Below are 16,046 nucleotides of genomic sequence, written 5' to 3'. Positions count from 1 at the left end.
GGAGCCCCGGCGCGGCGTCACGTGGGGGCGGAGGGGCCAATGGCGCAGCGCTTCGTGTAGCAGCGGCGGGAGGGCGGGGTGAGGAGGGGAGGGGGCGGGGCTGCGCGCGCGCTGGCGGCCGTTGGGCGGGAGCGGCGCGCGGGGCCGGCGGCGCTGAGGTGAGTGGGGGCGGGGGGAGCGGGACCCCCGAGGGGAGCACGGTGGGGGGGCTCGGCTCGGCGCCCACCCCCGGGCACTCGCCCGCCGCCAGGTCCGCAGCAGCAGCGGATGAGGCAGGAGGGAGGCCCGCAGCGTGAAGGGGCGAGGGTCGGGCACCTGCCGGTGGTGGTTGAGGTGGGGGCCGCTCGGCCGGCAGCCTGAGGTTAGTTACTTCTTATAAACCTCTGACTGATGCTGGGTGCGCGCAGCTAAAATGGGGCTCTTCAGTGCTCCTCGTAAGAGCTACAGGGGCTGCTCTGTTGCTGAAGCTTGGTATCGGGAAGCATGCAGAGCTTAGCGATCCTCAAACAAGTCTAAATTCTAGGTAACTTAAGTGCAAAGCCTCCAAAGTGAGACTTACTGAATGGGGAGGTGAGGGAGGAGAGGCATAAGCAGAGTAAGCGTGTACAAGAGGCTCTTGTAGCAAAAGTGGTAGTAAAGATACTTGGGGAGGGGGGAGGAGGTCAGGCCTTGCCTTTATTGTTAACTAAGATGCCATTAGTAAGATGCTCACACCATATTAAACATGTCTTCTGGGGAAAAAAAATAATAATTCAAAATATATCGTGTGAGCTTAAGACTTGTTATCAGGGTAAAATGCTGTGTATGTTTGGGTTTCCTTTATATTTGCTTTTCATTTAAGTTTTATTATTATGTTCGAGTTTCACAGAGTTGTTCAAGGACAGCATTAAGTCTGTCAGTGTTTTGATGCCTCGTTTCTGTAAAGCTAAACAGGTTCGGTATAGGTTTTGGGGAGTTTTTTTTAATGCAAAGAAATACCTCCTTTCATTTTTTATTTTTTTTTTAATTTTTTATTTTTTTTATTTTTTTATCTAAAATTCAGTTAATTTTCAGTACAAATTAAAAAAGCCTAGAAATCCAAGTAAAACTAGGGGCAGTAGAGCATGGAACTGCATTACCAAAATCTCAGTGTAAAACTATAGAGAAAGGAAAGCCTATCCATAATTCATTATCAAAAGCCCTAGAAGTTGAGGGGCTTAGGCAGAGCAAAGACTTGAGTGACTTGATGTTCTCAGGGTCTGATAAATGTGAAAGTTATAATGGGTTTGGCCCTTAATGAAGGAGTTAAACAACTCTTTTTAGCACCTTTTGGTGTTTACTTGTAGAATTATGGAGCTAAGCCTTTGGAAAGTGGAACAGATTGGTTTTTATTCCATTTCCTCACACCTACATCATGCTTATGTAATCTTTGGCATGACAGGAAGACATGAGTCTGTATCTGCAAAGCAGAAACAGAAAGAAGGCACACAAAGTGTGGAGGGATGTACGTGTGTCTTGGCAAAGGTGGCAAAGTTTCAGGTTAGCGAACTGGTGGGTGAAAATATGTGGAAAAGGCTTGGAAAGCTTCTTGTTCTAAATATACGTCCGGTGTTGTGTAAGGAGAATATGGAAAAGAATCGTCCATTTGGTATCTAGATACAGTGCTCAAAATACAGTTTGTTTCAACTGCTACTCCTTACCACTTGATATCACACGGGCTGCTTGCCAAATAAATGCTTAAGAGGGCATGGGAATGTTAATCGTACATGAGCTTTTTGCTCTGACCTCACAACATTCGTATTAGCCCCCTGCCTTACCTATTAGAAATGGTATTTTTGCCAATTTTGATACTTAGGTATTAATTTTCTTGAGAGGGTGTGGACTTCCTATTAAAGGCTCAGTTGTCTCACGTACCTGATACACAGTTCAAAACCTTTGAATGACAAGTGTTTAGGCCATGTACAGTCTAAAAGTATAGTCAGAGTACCATTAAAGCTGGAATAATATTAGCTTATTCAGCTTTCAGGAAAATAGTGCTACTCTTAGCTATAGAATTCTTCTCCTTGAGTTGTGGTTGTGGTATTGTCACATCAGTGCAATCTAAAGGGGGGGGGCGGGGGAAGAGCACATGTTATTTCTGGCGTATTCAAGGCATTGCCATACGTCCTACTGGTTAGGGGGACAACCAGCATTCTGTCTTTGAATGTTCACATTTCTGTACTGTATGTTTTACATAGCTCTTCATATACATAAGTCCTTCAAATATCATTTGAGTTTCTCTTCTGGTAGGAAGAGCCCACTCTTGTTATTTATAAAAGTCATGAAAGATGATATGGCTACATGGAGCTGATTTTTTTTTTATGTTTCTTATCTATGCCACTGCTTTTTCCCTGAGTTTTAGTTCCAATTTGTTTTTAAATTCAAGTTTTTGACAAATACATTTGTTAAAAAATAGTTAAGCTTTTTTTAGTCATAGTTGAAGCTGTTTGTATAAAAGTTTTTTTTGAGCTTGGTTCAGACATTGAGAATCGCGTGTGTAAACCTTTATATGTAGTGGCATTTATTAGATAAGTTCTCTGATAGCAGAGGTATGGTAGGTGTTTATATTTAGAATACAATCTAAAATGAAAGTAAATTAAGCCCAGCCCGTTATAAAATAGTGTTCTACTTGACCGACCTCTGTACTCTAGATGAGTGTTTCCTTGTATCATGCTCACCTTAGGTCAGTTAGGTGACCTTCTGAAGCTGACTGTGAGCATCTAACAGGTTGATTTCCTGCAGCCCAAAGTTGATTTTCAGGCCTGTTGTGTTTTCAGGTTCTTATTGTTGCACAAGCTAATCAGTGAATTATTCTACCAGCATATTCAGTAGGTTTTGAAACCTGTGCTCCAACTTAGAGCTGCTGCGTTTATGATCCTAGAACTTAGGGCTTAGTTTAAATCTAGTCCAGGTATGCCAGCATGAACTGTTTGGTGCAGCGAAACGTATTATATGTTTAATTCAACAGCTGGAAACGGGACTAGGGGGAAATGTGCAAGTAAGGATAGCTGTAGAGCAAAGGTGAACACCAAAGAGCACTTGTGATGGATGTGAAATGTGAATTTGCAGCATTTCCATTCACGTATTCTGTGATTACGAACCTAGGGAGGTGGGGTTTGTTAACTAACAACACAAGTGAAACAACTTGTTGATGTGTCAGTCACAGAGTGACTCCTAAAAAATATGTCTTCCTCTTTCAGTTTATGGTCGTGCCATTTTAAGTTTCTGTGGAACCTGAAATAACCTGTTCAAGTGTATTTCTCTTTCTTTCTAGGAACCAGAGAAATGGCAACTACACAATCTGTCTTCACGTTTGCCCTCTGCATTTTAATGATAACCGAGTTAATACTGGCTACGGAGAGCTATTACGATATCTTAGGAGTTCCAAAAAATGCATCTGACCGCCAGATCAAGAAGGCGTTTCACAAACTGGCTATGAAATACCACCCAGACAAAAATAAGAGTCCTGGTGCAGAAGCAAAATTTAGAGAAATTGCTGAAGGTAATATATGCTAACCTCAGTCTTAATAACTGGATACGTGGCTTATATCTGTGAACAAATGCAGTAATTTATGTGTACTGTTTTTACTGAATAAGAGAAAAATTATTTTTTTTTGTTCTAATTCTCAGGTGTCAAATGCCCTGTATCAGTTTCTGACTGGTTTCCATTTTCTTGCACATAGGCAAGCCTTTTGCACAGTTTATGCATTCCTGCCTATTAGACTTCCAGGCTCATGCCTCTTCTTACAAAAAATACTTGGCAGGAGGACAACTTTGGCAGTAGGAGAGTATTTCAAATACTCTCCTTATATTCTGGTCTGTCTAGTAAGATCCAGCTCAGGGTAACTAGGGCTTCAGGGGGACCTAACAGAAACCTTACAGTACTTATGGGGAGATTTTGTGTGTGTTTTTTTTTTTTTTTTTTTTTTAACAACCTGCAGCAAGGCTCCTCAGTGGTTCTTGGTAGGAATACAAGAGACAGCAGGTACAAGAGATGCAGTGTTGCTGTAAGGAAAAACTTTGAAACTTTTTTCACCACGAGGACAGGCAAGTGTTTGAACAGGTTGACTAGAGAGGCTGTGCACATTCCATCCTTGGAGAGTTTTCAGGAATGAGTGGATAAAGCCCTGAGTAACTAGTCTGATCTCATAGCTGATCTTACTTTGAGCAAAACATTAGACTAGAGACCTGAGGGCACTTCAGTGTGAACTGTCCTGTGATCCTAGGAATACACCATTCATAAGTGTTTTGGGATTAAAATATATTGATGGAAATGAACGATCAAGAACATGAAAAGGCTTGCTGGAGAATAAAGTGTTTACATTTCTGCTCCCCATAGACTATTATAACATAGGCATCTATTTTGCCTGACAAAGCTAACAGGACTGTGGTTTTTATCTTCATGTCTACAGAACTGTTTTTTTGAAAAGAAAGGTAGTGATTAATGTAGTATATCTCTTCAGATACTGCAGCTGTTAGCACCTACTAAAGGAGGAAGCGGGAGTTCTAAATAAATGTTGAGCTATTTAGAATAGTTGGGAAGCCAATGACAGGTAAGAAAATGGAGAGGTTTAAAATACCCATTCTAGTAACAGTATGTATGTTATCTGTCAATTGCTGCCTTGGAGCACCAGTAGATATAGTTTTGGACCAAGACTGGATGGAAATCTAATTCCATTTCAGGTATCCACAATCACAAAATTTAGGTTTATTGTTAAACTTCTGCAAAGTTGAAAATTTGGTTATATGGTAACTAATTTCCTTTATTTTATCTCCATGCTGTTTAGCTTGCCACTTAGCTGTAACTGCAGCGTGGCTAGAGCTTACTGTGCTGTTGTTCTATGTATGTTTGTCTTTTTATAATGGCATGCAACTGAAGGTTTTCTACTTTTTTTTTTCTTTTTAAACTGAAATAGCCTATGAAACATTATCAGATGAGAATAAACGGAGAGAATACGATCAATTTGGCCGTCATGGAGGACAAGGAAATAATGGAAGCCCGTTCCATCAGTCATTTAACTTCAACTTTGATGACCTGTTCAAAGACTTTGACCTCTTCAGTCAAAACTCACGGTCGAAAAAGCACTTTGAGAATCACTTCCGAAGTCATCGGGAAGCTCACAATCGGCAAAGACGTTCTTTCCAAGAGTTTTCCTTTGGAGGTGGACTGTTTGATGATGTGTTTGAAAATATGGAAAAAATGTTTTCTTTTAGTGACTTTGAAAATGCACACCGACATGCAGTGAGAACTGATAGCAGGTTTCATGGATCCAGCAAGCACTGTAGGACTGTCACTCAGAGACGAGGAAACATGGTCACTACATACACGGACTGTTCTGGACAATAATGTTTCCTTTCCTCTTCTTTCAACATCTTCATCATTTTTCTTGGTTTTGTGATTTTCCTTGTTTTTTTTGATTTTTCATATTAATGAAAAATCTTTGTGTTCTAAACAACACTTAACACAACTGCTATAAAGAAATTATAGATTAAACTAATTCTCAGAATAGAAATAACATGCAATTGGGAGCTAAATGCCTCACTAACTACTTAAAATGGGAGAGAAGTAATCCCATGTGACAGAAGAAATTGTGTATTTCAGTTTAGTAAACACTTTCAGTAAATTTGAACTTTAACACGATATATTTTTTTAATTTTAGATATGTAATATAAATCTCTTATGCCAGTTTAAGAATGTTTGAGTTACTGGTGCATGGATTTCAGCAGAGGAGATACTTTAGAAGTGCTGCTTTTTTTATCATGACATTCTGAGTTTTCACTATCAGCTTTTCCTTGATGTGGACTTACTGCACAAATTAGACAACTTGCACAAAATAGCAGCAGAAATTTAACTTACCCGGGTCTTTGTTACTGTCCAGCACTGCAAATTATTAAAAATAAAACACATGTTCCAACTTAAAAGTGTGTTTCACCTAGGAGAGTGATGCAGGAATGACTTCTATTTCCAAGTAACTTTTCATTGGCCTGAAAGTATTTTTAGGATGTGAATAACCCTTGACTTTATAAAGGGCTGTTCATGTATGCAATTCTGTGTGCACGAGGTTAGTGTGTCTCTCCCCTCTCCCCTCCAAAACACAAATATCCCTTAAAAAGATTTGGAAGAGCGTATTGAGTACACTCTTGCTTTATGCTTTATTATATTGTCATGTGTGCAATGTAGTTTCCGTAGCTCAGTTTTTTGACCTTTAATACTCCTCTGTGCTTTGGCAAACTTATTTAAGATAAGCTTACCTACAGATTCCTAGTGTTTCTGGAAGGGTCTAAATAATAATAATAAAAGGTAGATTGTTTAGATTTATTACTTGTTAGCAGGGAGTTTTTGGCTTTGTGATTTGAAAGGTGAATTCTTGGCATAAAGAAAGAGTAAAACTGAAAATTACAATCCACGTTTTCACCTAATGCCTTGCGGTGCTGGAATCTGGTAATAAAAGCAGTACTAATGGGTAACAATTTCAGTGCCATGGAAATCCATAACCAGTATAAACTATTGAAAGCATAAAAAACCTCTTATTATAACTGATGTCAACCCAAAAGTTCTGTTTTATTTCTTAACCGATAGTATAAGTCCAGTATATTAAATCAATTCCTTAGTAAGATTGCTATCATACACATATAGCTATATTTTTAAACGTGTGAGTGAAGAATTTACCTTTCAAATTGATTGCATGAGCGAAATGAGCATTTTGAACAGCAATGTTGCAAATAGGTTTTGAATTCTTAAAATCTTGGGAGAGATCTAACCATTTGTTTCTTGAACTGATACTGAAAGCTGACTGTTTGCTGAGTAACTTTAACCTTTCCCATAAGGGTGCGTATTATTGCTTATTCAGTTCTCATTCACTAATTACTTGGATTATTGCATTGTATTAAGTGCTTTTCCGTTTCCATGTTTTTCTTTATTTATTAATGGACTAATACCTCATATATGGTCTTTATAAAAAGCCAGTAATTTGTGCAACATTATCGGAATGTGCAATATTCGTATAGTAGGAAAAGTGCTGGGTTGAGCGTGTATGTCTGTTACTTCCACCCTCTTTCTGTGTAAGTAGATATTAGTTTCTTCTGTATAAGAAATATGACTGAACTGAAAGTTGTAATTCATGTAGATTTCTGCAGCTGTTTTAACAGACTCCATCAGTCCTAAGCATGAATCAAATTGTCTGATTCATACCATGTGGGCATCCAAGTGAACAAATTACTAACTTATAGTTAAAAATTATTTTCTCACAAATATATATATATATTTTTTTGAGAGAGAGAACATTTCTGTATGCATTTGGGGAGAATTGTTCATACTGATAAAAGCTACATCCTTTCAGTAATGCTGTTGTATTTAAATATTAAGTAATGTTCTCTAGGGATGAGAATTTGCTGGAATTTGCAGGTGGGAAACAACTCTAGAAGCAGGCTGTAAAGGTAAAATATTAATGTATTTCTTAGCCTAGTGAACAGTTTCTTAACTGCTTAAAAATAATTTGGAAACAGCAGAATGAGCAGTTTTTAAGTGTTGAAGAAGGAATACTTAAAGTTGCTACCAGAAGTGAACTACTGACTTCTCCAAAGGTAGTTTTCTCTGGTTATGAACTTGGGTCTGTTCCTTAAAATGAGCTTTATAAATTGTAGGAAGCACAGCTACTGCCAAAATATAAATATCATAAGTGGTTACATGAGTTCCTCTTTCAGGCAAAGGTGATTTTTGTTTTTTTTTTTAAGTGAAAATTAATAAGAGTCCTTGGTTGCTTCTGTGTTAGCTCCCTCTCTTCAAGGATGCTCCAAGCTTTATTAATAAAAGTGTACTTGTTTTCCTTGTCTCTTTCTTGAAAGCCAAAGTATGGAGCTGGTTAATAAAATGATTGGATCACTAGTTTTCTTGCTGATAGTACCTTAAAAAGACTTTTGCCTAGTCTATTTTTATCTGCTTCCATATTAGTTCTCTTAAATTACATGTCATAGGAAAACCAACAACTACATCCCATAATTCCTGTGGCTTCTCAGAGTGACCTTTTTGCTTGTTTTGGTTGTTGATCAAAGGTAAAATCCAAAGGAGAGCTTGTCAGGATAGGAGAGTATTGCTATCCCTATGGCTTTCTATAACGGGTGTATTTTAAGAGGAATCAGCTGAAAATTCAGGCAGGCTTTCCTCAGTCAGTAGTCTGCAGTTCACGGCTGTCAGAGCACAAGCTTGTAAAACATGCAGCGCGTCTCACTTATTCAGAGCCCTTGCACATTCTTTTCCTATTTATAGGGTCTGCTTCATGGCAGGCTCGCTAACGGAAGTCCTGGTATAACCTTATGACACCCCTGACTTCAGGAGTTTAAGTGCTTGAGTCTTGTCATCCTTGATCTCTGTATCTCATGAAAAGACCCAGCAAAGGTTATTTTTTTGTTACGTAAGGGTGAAAAATGCAACTCTTAGTTCTTAAGAAGGCATTTATGCATATGTAACTCCAAATGGTTGAGTTTCTAACACTTTATAAAAGACTAGTGTTCTACTCGCATTTGTTTTTTCCCGTTATGCTTTTGAAACACAGTATCTAATGGAGATGAAAGTACTGTAAACATGATTAGGGTGCCATTACATTAAATGTGTGAAAATCATTTGTGTGTGAAAATCTTTTTTCTCTCCTCACAGTCGTTTGTAGATTGAAGCCATATTAAAGGGCATTGTATAGAACTTGTGTTTTATAGAGCATCTCGAGTGCTACATTTTCTGTGAAGACATCAGTGGCATGATGGGATTGACAGGAAAAAGGAATCAGAATTGGAATAAATAAATGTGGTTTTCCCTGGACTGTTTTTTCCTGGAGTTGTTGGGAATCAGTTGGAATTTAGGGATTACACCAGTAAACTAAGCAGACAAAAAAAAAAAAAAAAAAAAAAAAAAACAACAAAAAAAAAACTGTAAAAGGATCTTCTTTCTTCCTAGAGGTAGTAGGTGTATCAGCAGAAAGCTGCCTTGAACTGTGGTCTTTCCCTGCTGTCTGTGTTGTCTACCCTTGCCAAGCTGCATGAGAGCAGTATGACCAACACTAATGGCCCTCCACTGAATTCTGGGGGACAGGTTAGGAGGGTGCCATGTTGGTTTGAAAATTCTTGGTTTTTCAGGCCTAATCCTTCAAAGGTGGAGGATGTTGAAGTTTCAGAACTCAACATGTCTCATTGGGCCATTTCTCCTTACAAGTGGCTTTCCTGGAACCTTAGCAAGTCTTCCATATTAGCAGTCCCAAACCAAATTTTTAGGTCTAAATGTGTTGGTGATGATGGAAGATCTGTTTTATGCTGAGAGGTGGTTGTTTGTACTTAACTCATATTGAGAGTGTCTCTTAAGTGTTTTTCTGGGACTCAATTTTCTGAAGTCCTCAGCTGAAGAATTGTGGATAGCATTACTTCTGGAAGCCAGAACCACACACAGAAACAGTTTCAGGCTGGATGTAAGGAAAGGAAATGTTTGTAGTGATGGTTCTAGTGTTAGTGTTCACCCAGCTCCTTATAAATCATAGCACTCCTCCCTGCACAGGGATGGCAACCTCTACCCGGAACCTTTCTAGGAAGTAGCCTAGGAAGCAGCTGAAAATGCATGTTTGTGTTTCAGTTGCTAGTCAGGTCCCAGCTGAAACATGAGTAAAGGACTCTCCTTTCTCCCCATATGGCTGCCTGACTAGGGAGTGTGTGGTATCTCCTGTTACGCATGCAGTTGGTCTGAATAGACGGGGACTGATGTCCGCTGGGGATCTTGGCCTGGCTCCAGGGAAAGACTGGGAATTGTGGAAGACCCAGGGGACATGCACTATTGGCGCAGTTCATCTTACAAAACAGGAATCTCCTCCAATGCAATGTTTATAATGTTGTTTTAATAAAGTGGACAGTGTGAGGGACAACATATGGATATGAGTCTTCATGTGACTTCAGGGATGTTATGGATGGGTTGCAGGATATTGAGCTACAGGATGATACCCTCAGATGGGGTGTGGAAGGATTTTTTTTTTTTTTTTTCATTTTTCCAGAGTCCAGGACATATGCACTTTGGGGTGGATTAGGTCAAGAGATGCAGAACATTGAGTAGTCCACATTAGCTTACCTGGGCAATGTAACTATGTATTGCAGTTTCCTGAAGCTGTGGTTTTCTGTTTCACAACAAACCTCTTGTTAGGTACACCTTTGTTACCAGAATTTTATCTAAACATGAGGAGGAGAGAAAATACATTTTAGCTGGTTGCTTGTTGATGATACCACTATCATCTGTTCCTCATCTCCCACTGGCACAGAGGTGGATATGCTAAATGGGAAATAAGAAAGATGAAGTGAGCCTTGTCTGAGGGGTCCCACTTGACTTCACACCATTTTGCTTCAACACCTGGCACAGGCAAGACTTAGCTTTGAATATGCAGGGTTTTGGGTAGTGATTTGATGAAAAGTTGTATATTATGCCCACAGGGCAGGGGTAACATACGTTTCTCTTCTGTCATGCAACAATAGGCACTTTAGAGAACTCAATTAAATTATAAAGCAGATCTGAAATGCCTGTCCTGGGGCAGCGCACTCCAGACTCCACCTGGCTGAAGAACAAGAACCCATTGTAATGCCACGATCATAATGCTGAGCATGCAGAGTTCCAGCAGAGAGGGAAGATACTCTGTCCTCCACCCAAATTCCTTAATGAGTCCAAACAAAGGCTTTGATTCAGTCATTCTGCTTTAATATGTAAATTTGAAGTCTTTTAAAATAACATGGGTCTTTGGCCTGTTAGGCAGCTAACCCACCTGCTTGGGGGTTGATGGTTCTTCCACCTCTTGGTAGCTAAAGCTTGGGGAGAGGGCAGTGTGGAGGGAGCGCTGGCTGTGTCGTTGGGGTCAGTTCAGATGTTAGCACTTGTGTACTAATAAACGGAGTAACTACCTGTGCAGGTGAAACATATATACAACTTGCTTCTGCTAGGAACTGAGTGCGGAGCTCGTGGTTTGTTGTTAAAAATGTTATTACTCACAGAATTGTAGGGGTTGGAAGGGACCTTGAGAGATCATAGGGTCTAACCCCCCCGCCAAAGCAGAATCCCTAGAGCAAATTGCACAAGTAGGCATCCAGACTCTTGATTGAAATCAAGAGACACATTCTCTGTTCCTTGTGTAACACCCCCACCCCCTCTTTTTTTTTTTTTTTTTTTTTTTTTCCCTTTTGATGTCTTGGGTTCCACTCCTTCTACTTTTTCCATTTGGCAATTGCTGTAGTTATTAGGTTTCTACTTGCATTTTATTTTGTGTATATGAAAAATATTTTGCAACCCAAGGAAGTTTTTTGAAACGGTACAAACCATTTTGGTGCAACCTGATTTCCTCCTGTCTTTCCCCATATTCTACTGAGTTAGCCAAATGCACAGCATGGGCTTTTATACTGATTTTCTGCTTTTATCCTGTCAGTGGTAGGACAAATGATACCCAATCTCACATAAGGCTAGACAGGTGCTGACAGAGGATCTCTCTCATGAAATCTGCTGGTATAAATTTAACCTATCAACATTTCAAAAAGAAAAAAAAAAAGACCTGGCAGAGCAAGTTTACACTAAAGCAGTACTGTGCATGATAACCTTGAAGTCAAACGAAGAAACAAAGAACTTTGGTGAGTGTAGATTAATGTGAGTAGGGTAAATTTTTTCTTATAAAATTCCTTTAGTGTTGAGGGAATCAGGACATTGAATACTTGATTAAAACAAAGAAAACAAACAAAAAAAAACCTACATGATTCTGTATGTGGTACTGGAAATAAGAGACTGTAACACTTAGAACTCCACAGTTACTTTTGTGCTCTTTAAGAACAATGATTTATTTCTATTTATAGGCACCTAAGAAAAACAACATGTTTCACTTCATGAAGTTATCCCTATCATAGGAATTCTGTAAACCAAGTGCTGTCTTATGCCCATTTCCAAGGCACTGGGATCAGCTTACGTGTCCTTCACTGGCAATGCAAGTTGTTATCGTGAGTTATCGCTGCTGAGACACACAGTCACTTAATAGATACTCGTAATTCAGTCGTGCAATTGAGCCCTGACCTGAGTCATCCCTGGTTACGTAAATAATCTGAGATAGAGCTGCAAGGAAAGGCAAGGTTTCTTGTCTCCTGACGCTGTACTCTTATCATGAGTTACTTCTGGCTTTACTCAGCGTGTTTTTACTTTGGTAAGGTACTGCCTGGGTCAGAGTCAAATTAACATGCTGCATCAGATAATGACTGTTGGCTGTGTTACAATACATGTCCTGTTTATATGGTGCTTCTGTTGAAACATTTTTCTTCTATTGTGGTGAAGGCGGATGTGGTGGTTTCACAGTAATGGGCAGCTAAGCTCCACCAACACTAGTCTATTCCCTTCCTCAAAAGAACAAGAGGAGAAAATGTGATGGGAAAAAAGGCTCATGGGGTTGAGATAAAGACAGAGATCACTCACCGTTACTGTCATAGGCAAAACACACATATAATTTATTGCTCATTACTAACAGAGTAGAGCAGTGAGAACTAAAAGCAAACTAAAACCACCTTCCACCCATCCACCATCCTCTACCACCTCCCCCCAGCAGCACAAGTGAATGGGGCGGGCAATGGGGGCTGCGGTCAGTCCCTAACGTTTTGTCTCCCCCGCTCCCTCACGGTCCCTCCCTGCCCCTGCTCCCCGTGGGGTCCCTCCCACGGGATGCCATCCTTCCCAAACTGAGCCTGCGGGGGCTGCCCACAGGCAGCAGCTCTTCAACAACTGCTCCCACACAGCTCCGTACCACGGGGTCCATCCCCCAGGAGCAAACTGCTCCAGCACGGGTCCCCCACGGGCGGCAGCTCCCCCCAGACCCCCTGCTCCTGCGTGGGCTCCTCTCCACGGGCTGCAGCTCCGGCCCGGGGCCTGCTCCTGCGGGGGCTCTCCATGGGCCGCAGCCTCCTCCAGGCCACATCCACCTGCTCCACCGGGGGCTCCTCCACGGGCTGCAGCGTGGAGATCTGCTCCATGGGCTGCCACCCATGGGCTGCAGGGGGACAGCCTGCTGCACCAGGGGCCTCTCCACAGGCCGCAGGGGAACTGCTGCTGTGTGCCTGGAGCACCTCCTGCCCTCCTGCTGCACTGACCTTGGGGTTTGCAGGGCTGCTTCTCTCACATTTTCTCACTCATCACTCTCCCAGCTGCTGTAGCACAGCAGTATTTTTTTTTAAATATTTTTTATTTTTTATTCAATCCGTTCTCCCAGAGGCCCAACCAGCGTTGCTCACTGGCTCGGCTCTGGCCAGCAGTGGGTCCCTTTTGGAGCCACCTGGAGCTGGCTCTGATCTGGCATAGGGCAGCTGCTGGGCTCTGCTCACAGAGGTCACTCCTGTAGACATTCACCTCTCCTCCCCCCCCAAGCTACCAAAACCTTGCCCCAGAAGCCCAATACATTGGATCAGGAATTATAGTTGTTTTATGTTGACACGTGAAATTTTTATTTTATTTTTTTTTTCAATACACATCTTTTATAGAGAAGACATAAGTGGTTATTTTCACATCTGTGCTTTTACTGGTAATTCAGTTGGTCTGTGTTTTAAAAAGGATTCAGGTTGGAAAAACAGCAAATGCAACAAGACTTCACATTTGAGAAGGCATGGGTCCTGCCATAAAGGATAGCGAAGCATGAAGAATGGGTGATTTGTCATGGAACATCACAGCTACCCAGTGAACAGTCTTGATGTGCCAAGGCGACTACATCCGAAAGAGGGAGTGTAACTACATTATTGTGTTTACATGCTGGAGGAATCATGTGGATCCACATTATTTATGCCTGTAGGTATCATTTCTAGTGTGTGGCTGACTGTCACTTCACTCTGACTTAAATGCTATGAAATAACAGCTGTCACACCTCATGAGAGCCACAGTCTATTCTAACAATACCATAAATCTGCTTATTTACCATCCATGAAGTCTGAGGACTAAAGAAATGCTGCATCACACAGCAGTACTTCCCTATGAAATAAAAACAAGCTATCCTTTTGTGCATTTTTGTACGCCATACAGTGCTTTTCAAGGCAAATAAATGCATAAATTAAGTTCATAAAATACATTAGTTACCTATCGTGTTCTAGAAATACAAGGTTGTTTCTTATGAACATGCTTGTATGTTTTACTCCATTGCAAATCTTAAAAGTCAACCAGCAACCATGCCTCCGAAACAGTGACTACGAGATAATTCTGCCTAGGAAATCCTATTTTTCTTCAGAAATACATTTACATGCTGGTCTTTATGCAGAGATTGTGTTTCTTCTTGCTGGAACCATTCTAATAAACATTTGTAAAATATTAATCATTCCCCCCCCGCCCCCCATATTTTGATTGCATTGAAAATATGAAGGGACAGCTATAATAATGGTCTCTTAATAGCTATTTATTATATAAGTAAATTAGTAAATATTGTGACTCTAGCAAAAATTAGTTTCCTGTGAATAGACCAGTGTCTTAGGATATAAAAACTGTCATATTTGCTCAGCTGATCTGTAGAGGTCTGTGAAGCAATAGTGTACATAAACCAATATTAAAATCTTGAAAGAGTAAAGAGAAAGATTTGCCATTTGAGGCACATATAATTGTGGATTTATTGTATGAAAACACCTATTTCCCCTGTACGGGATTCTCAAGTGTATCTTCTATGGCACTCATTGAAATTAATAGCTTTGCTGATGCCATGTCAGATTTATTTTTATTACTTGGCAAGTCATTCTGATGCTTCATTTCTTATGAGTATTTTTGAGAAACTTTTGAGAAGCCTGGATAGCTGAACAGTAAAATGGAATTCAAAGTAAATAAAGTGGTGTTCAGGGGGTAAAGTAAAATAATGGGGCCTGTGATGATTACTGTTAACAAGGGAATAGGTTCAGGAAAGCATCAGCTCTGTGGTTAGGAGCAATGAGAAAGCAAAACAGATGTTAGGAAGGAGCAGACAAGAAAAACATAACTATGACACTGACCTGTATACTACTATGGTCAGTTCTGATCCTCTGACTTTCAAGATGCTATAGTAGAATTGGAAAGAGTTTGGAAAATGGCATCAAGGATAATTAAATGGTAAGGGCTTCCATGTGATGAATGACTAAGAAGCATTCTTCAGCCCTGAAAAGAGATGGCTATGGTGGGGATGAGCAGAAGCCCAGTCATCAGTGATAATGATATGTATAGAGATCTACTGTTGACTGTCTTTTGGGGTTACAAGGACCAGCCAGTTCCAGGAAAATAAAGAAAATCAGCAATGCTTCATGGAAGAGATAGTAGATACAAAGAACTTGCCAAAAAATAGGGTGGAGACAAGAATATTATACAAATTCAAGGTGAAACTGGGCAAATCCTGGAAGAGATTTCTGTTGGGGATTAATAAATAGATAAACCTCTTCAAACTCAGGAATTTCCTGAACAGAAAATATTTGGAACTGGGGGAGTAGAAGGGAAAAGCATGAAATGGGCTTACACTGTGCTAACATTCCTAGGTGTTCCCTTATTGGAGACAGAGTACTAGACTCAAAGGACCCTAGGTTTGAGCTAGTACAACCATTCTGGTGTTCTAAGACTTAAAATCCCAGACTGTACTAAAGTTCATTAATCATCCTGTTGTTTTCTGTGATCATCTTACAGCTTGCTAGTATGACTTCTTCTAGTAAGAATAGACTTTCAGATGCATTCCCACTCAGCTTGATGTGATGCTCTCTATGCAGATACAAGTCTCTAATAGTAATTTCTTACCTCCTCATTGTATGCATTCAGGTTTCAGTTCTGTCTTCTGTCACTCCTAATTCTTTCTGTACTTTTTCAGGGCAAATCCTGTCTCCGCACACTAAATCTGATTTTTCATTAGAAGAAATAACTTCAGTCTTCTCTTTTTCACCCATACTCATCATCGCTTATGATGAGATGATGAGAGAGATTACAAAATAAACGTCTGACTATAATTATACAATCTAAATTATACAGCTTTAACATGGATATATCTAAAGGAATAGCATAAGAAATT

General features: G+C 40.3%; 1 protein-coding gene across 1 annotated transcript; it reads left to right on the top strand.

The window, feature by feature from the left end:
- The first annotated feature begins 93 nt into the window (after positions 1–93).
- DNAJB9 (DnaJ heat shock protein family (Hsp40) member B9) lies at positions 94–8,637 on the top strand. Its single transcript, XM_035336803.1, has 3 exons — positions 94–158; positions 3,293–3,520; positions 4,935–8,637. The coding sequence occupies exons 2-3, from the start codon at positions 3,304–3,306 to the stop codon at positions 5,363–5,365; spliced, it is 648 nt and encodes a 215-aa protein (XP_035192694.1). The 5' UTR covers positions 94–158; positions 3,293–3,303; the 3' UTR covers positions 5,366–8,637.
- The last annotated feature ends 7,409 nt before the right edge of the window (positions 8,638–16,046 follow it).

Source organism: Oxyura jamaicensis, chromosome 1, assembly GCF_011077185.1.
Source record: "Oxyura jamaicensis isolate SHBP4307 breed ruddy duck chromosome 1, BPBGC_Ojam_1.0, whole genome shotgun sequence".
Classification (NCBI taxonomy): Eukaryota; Metazoa; Chordata; class Aves; order Anseriformes; family Anatidae; genus Oxyura; species Oxyura jamaicensis.
The sequence above is the reverse complement of the archived record's forward strand: the minus strand, read 5'-3'. Positions and strand labels throughout refer to the sequence as shown.

Bases quoted from the DNA above. Each gene is read 5' to 3' on its own strand.
- DNAJB9 (XM_035336803.1), top strand. From the start codon at position 3,304: ATGGCAACTACACAATCTGTCTTCACGTTTGCCCTCTGCATTTTAATG. The intron at 3,521-4,934 runs GTAATATATGCT...AAACTGAAATAG, and splicing joins ATTTAGAGAAATTGCTGAAG to CCTATGAAACATTATCAGAT.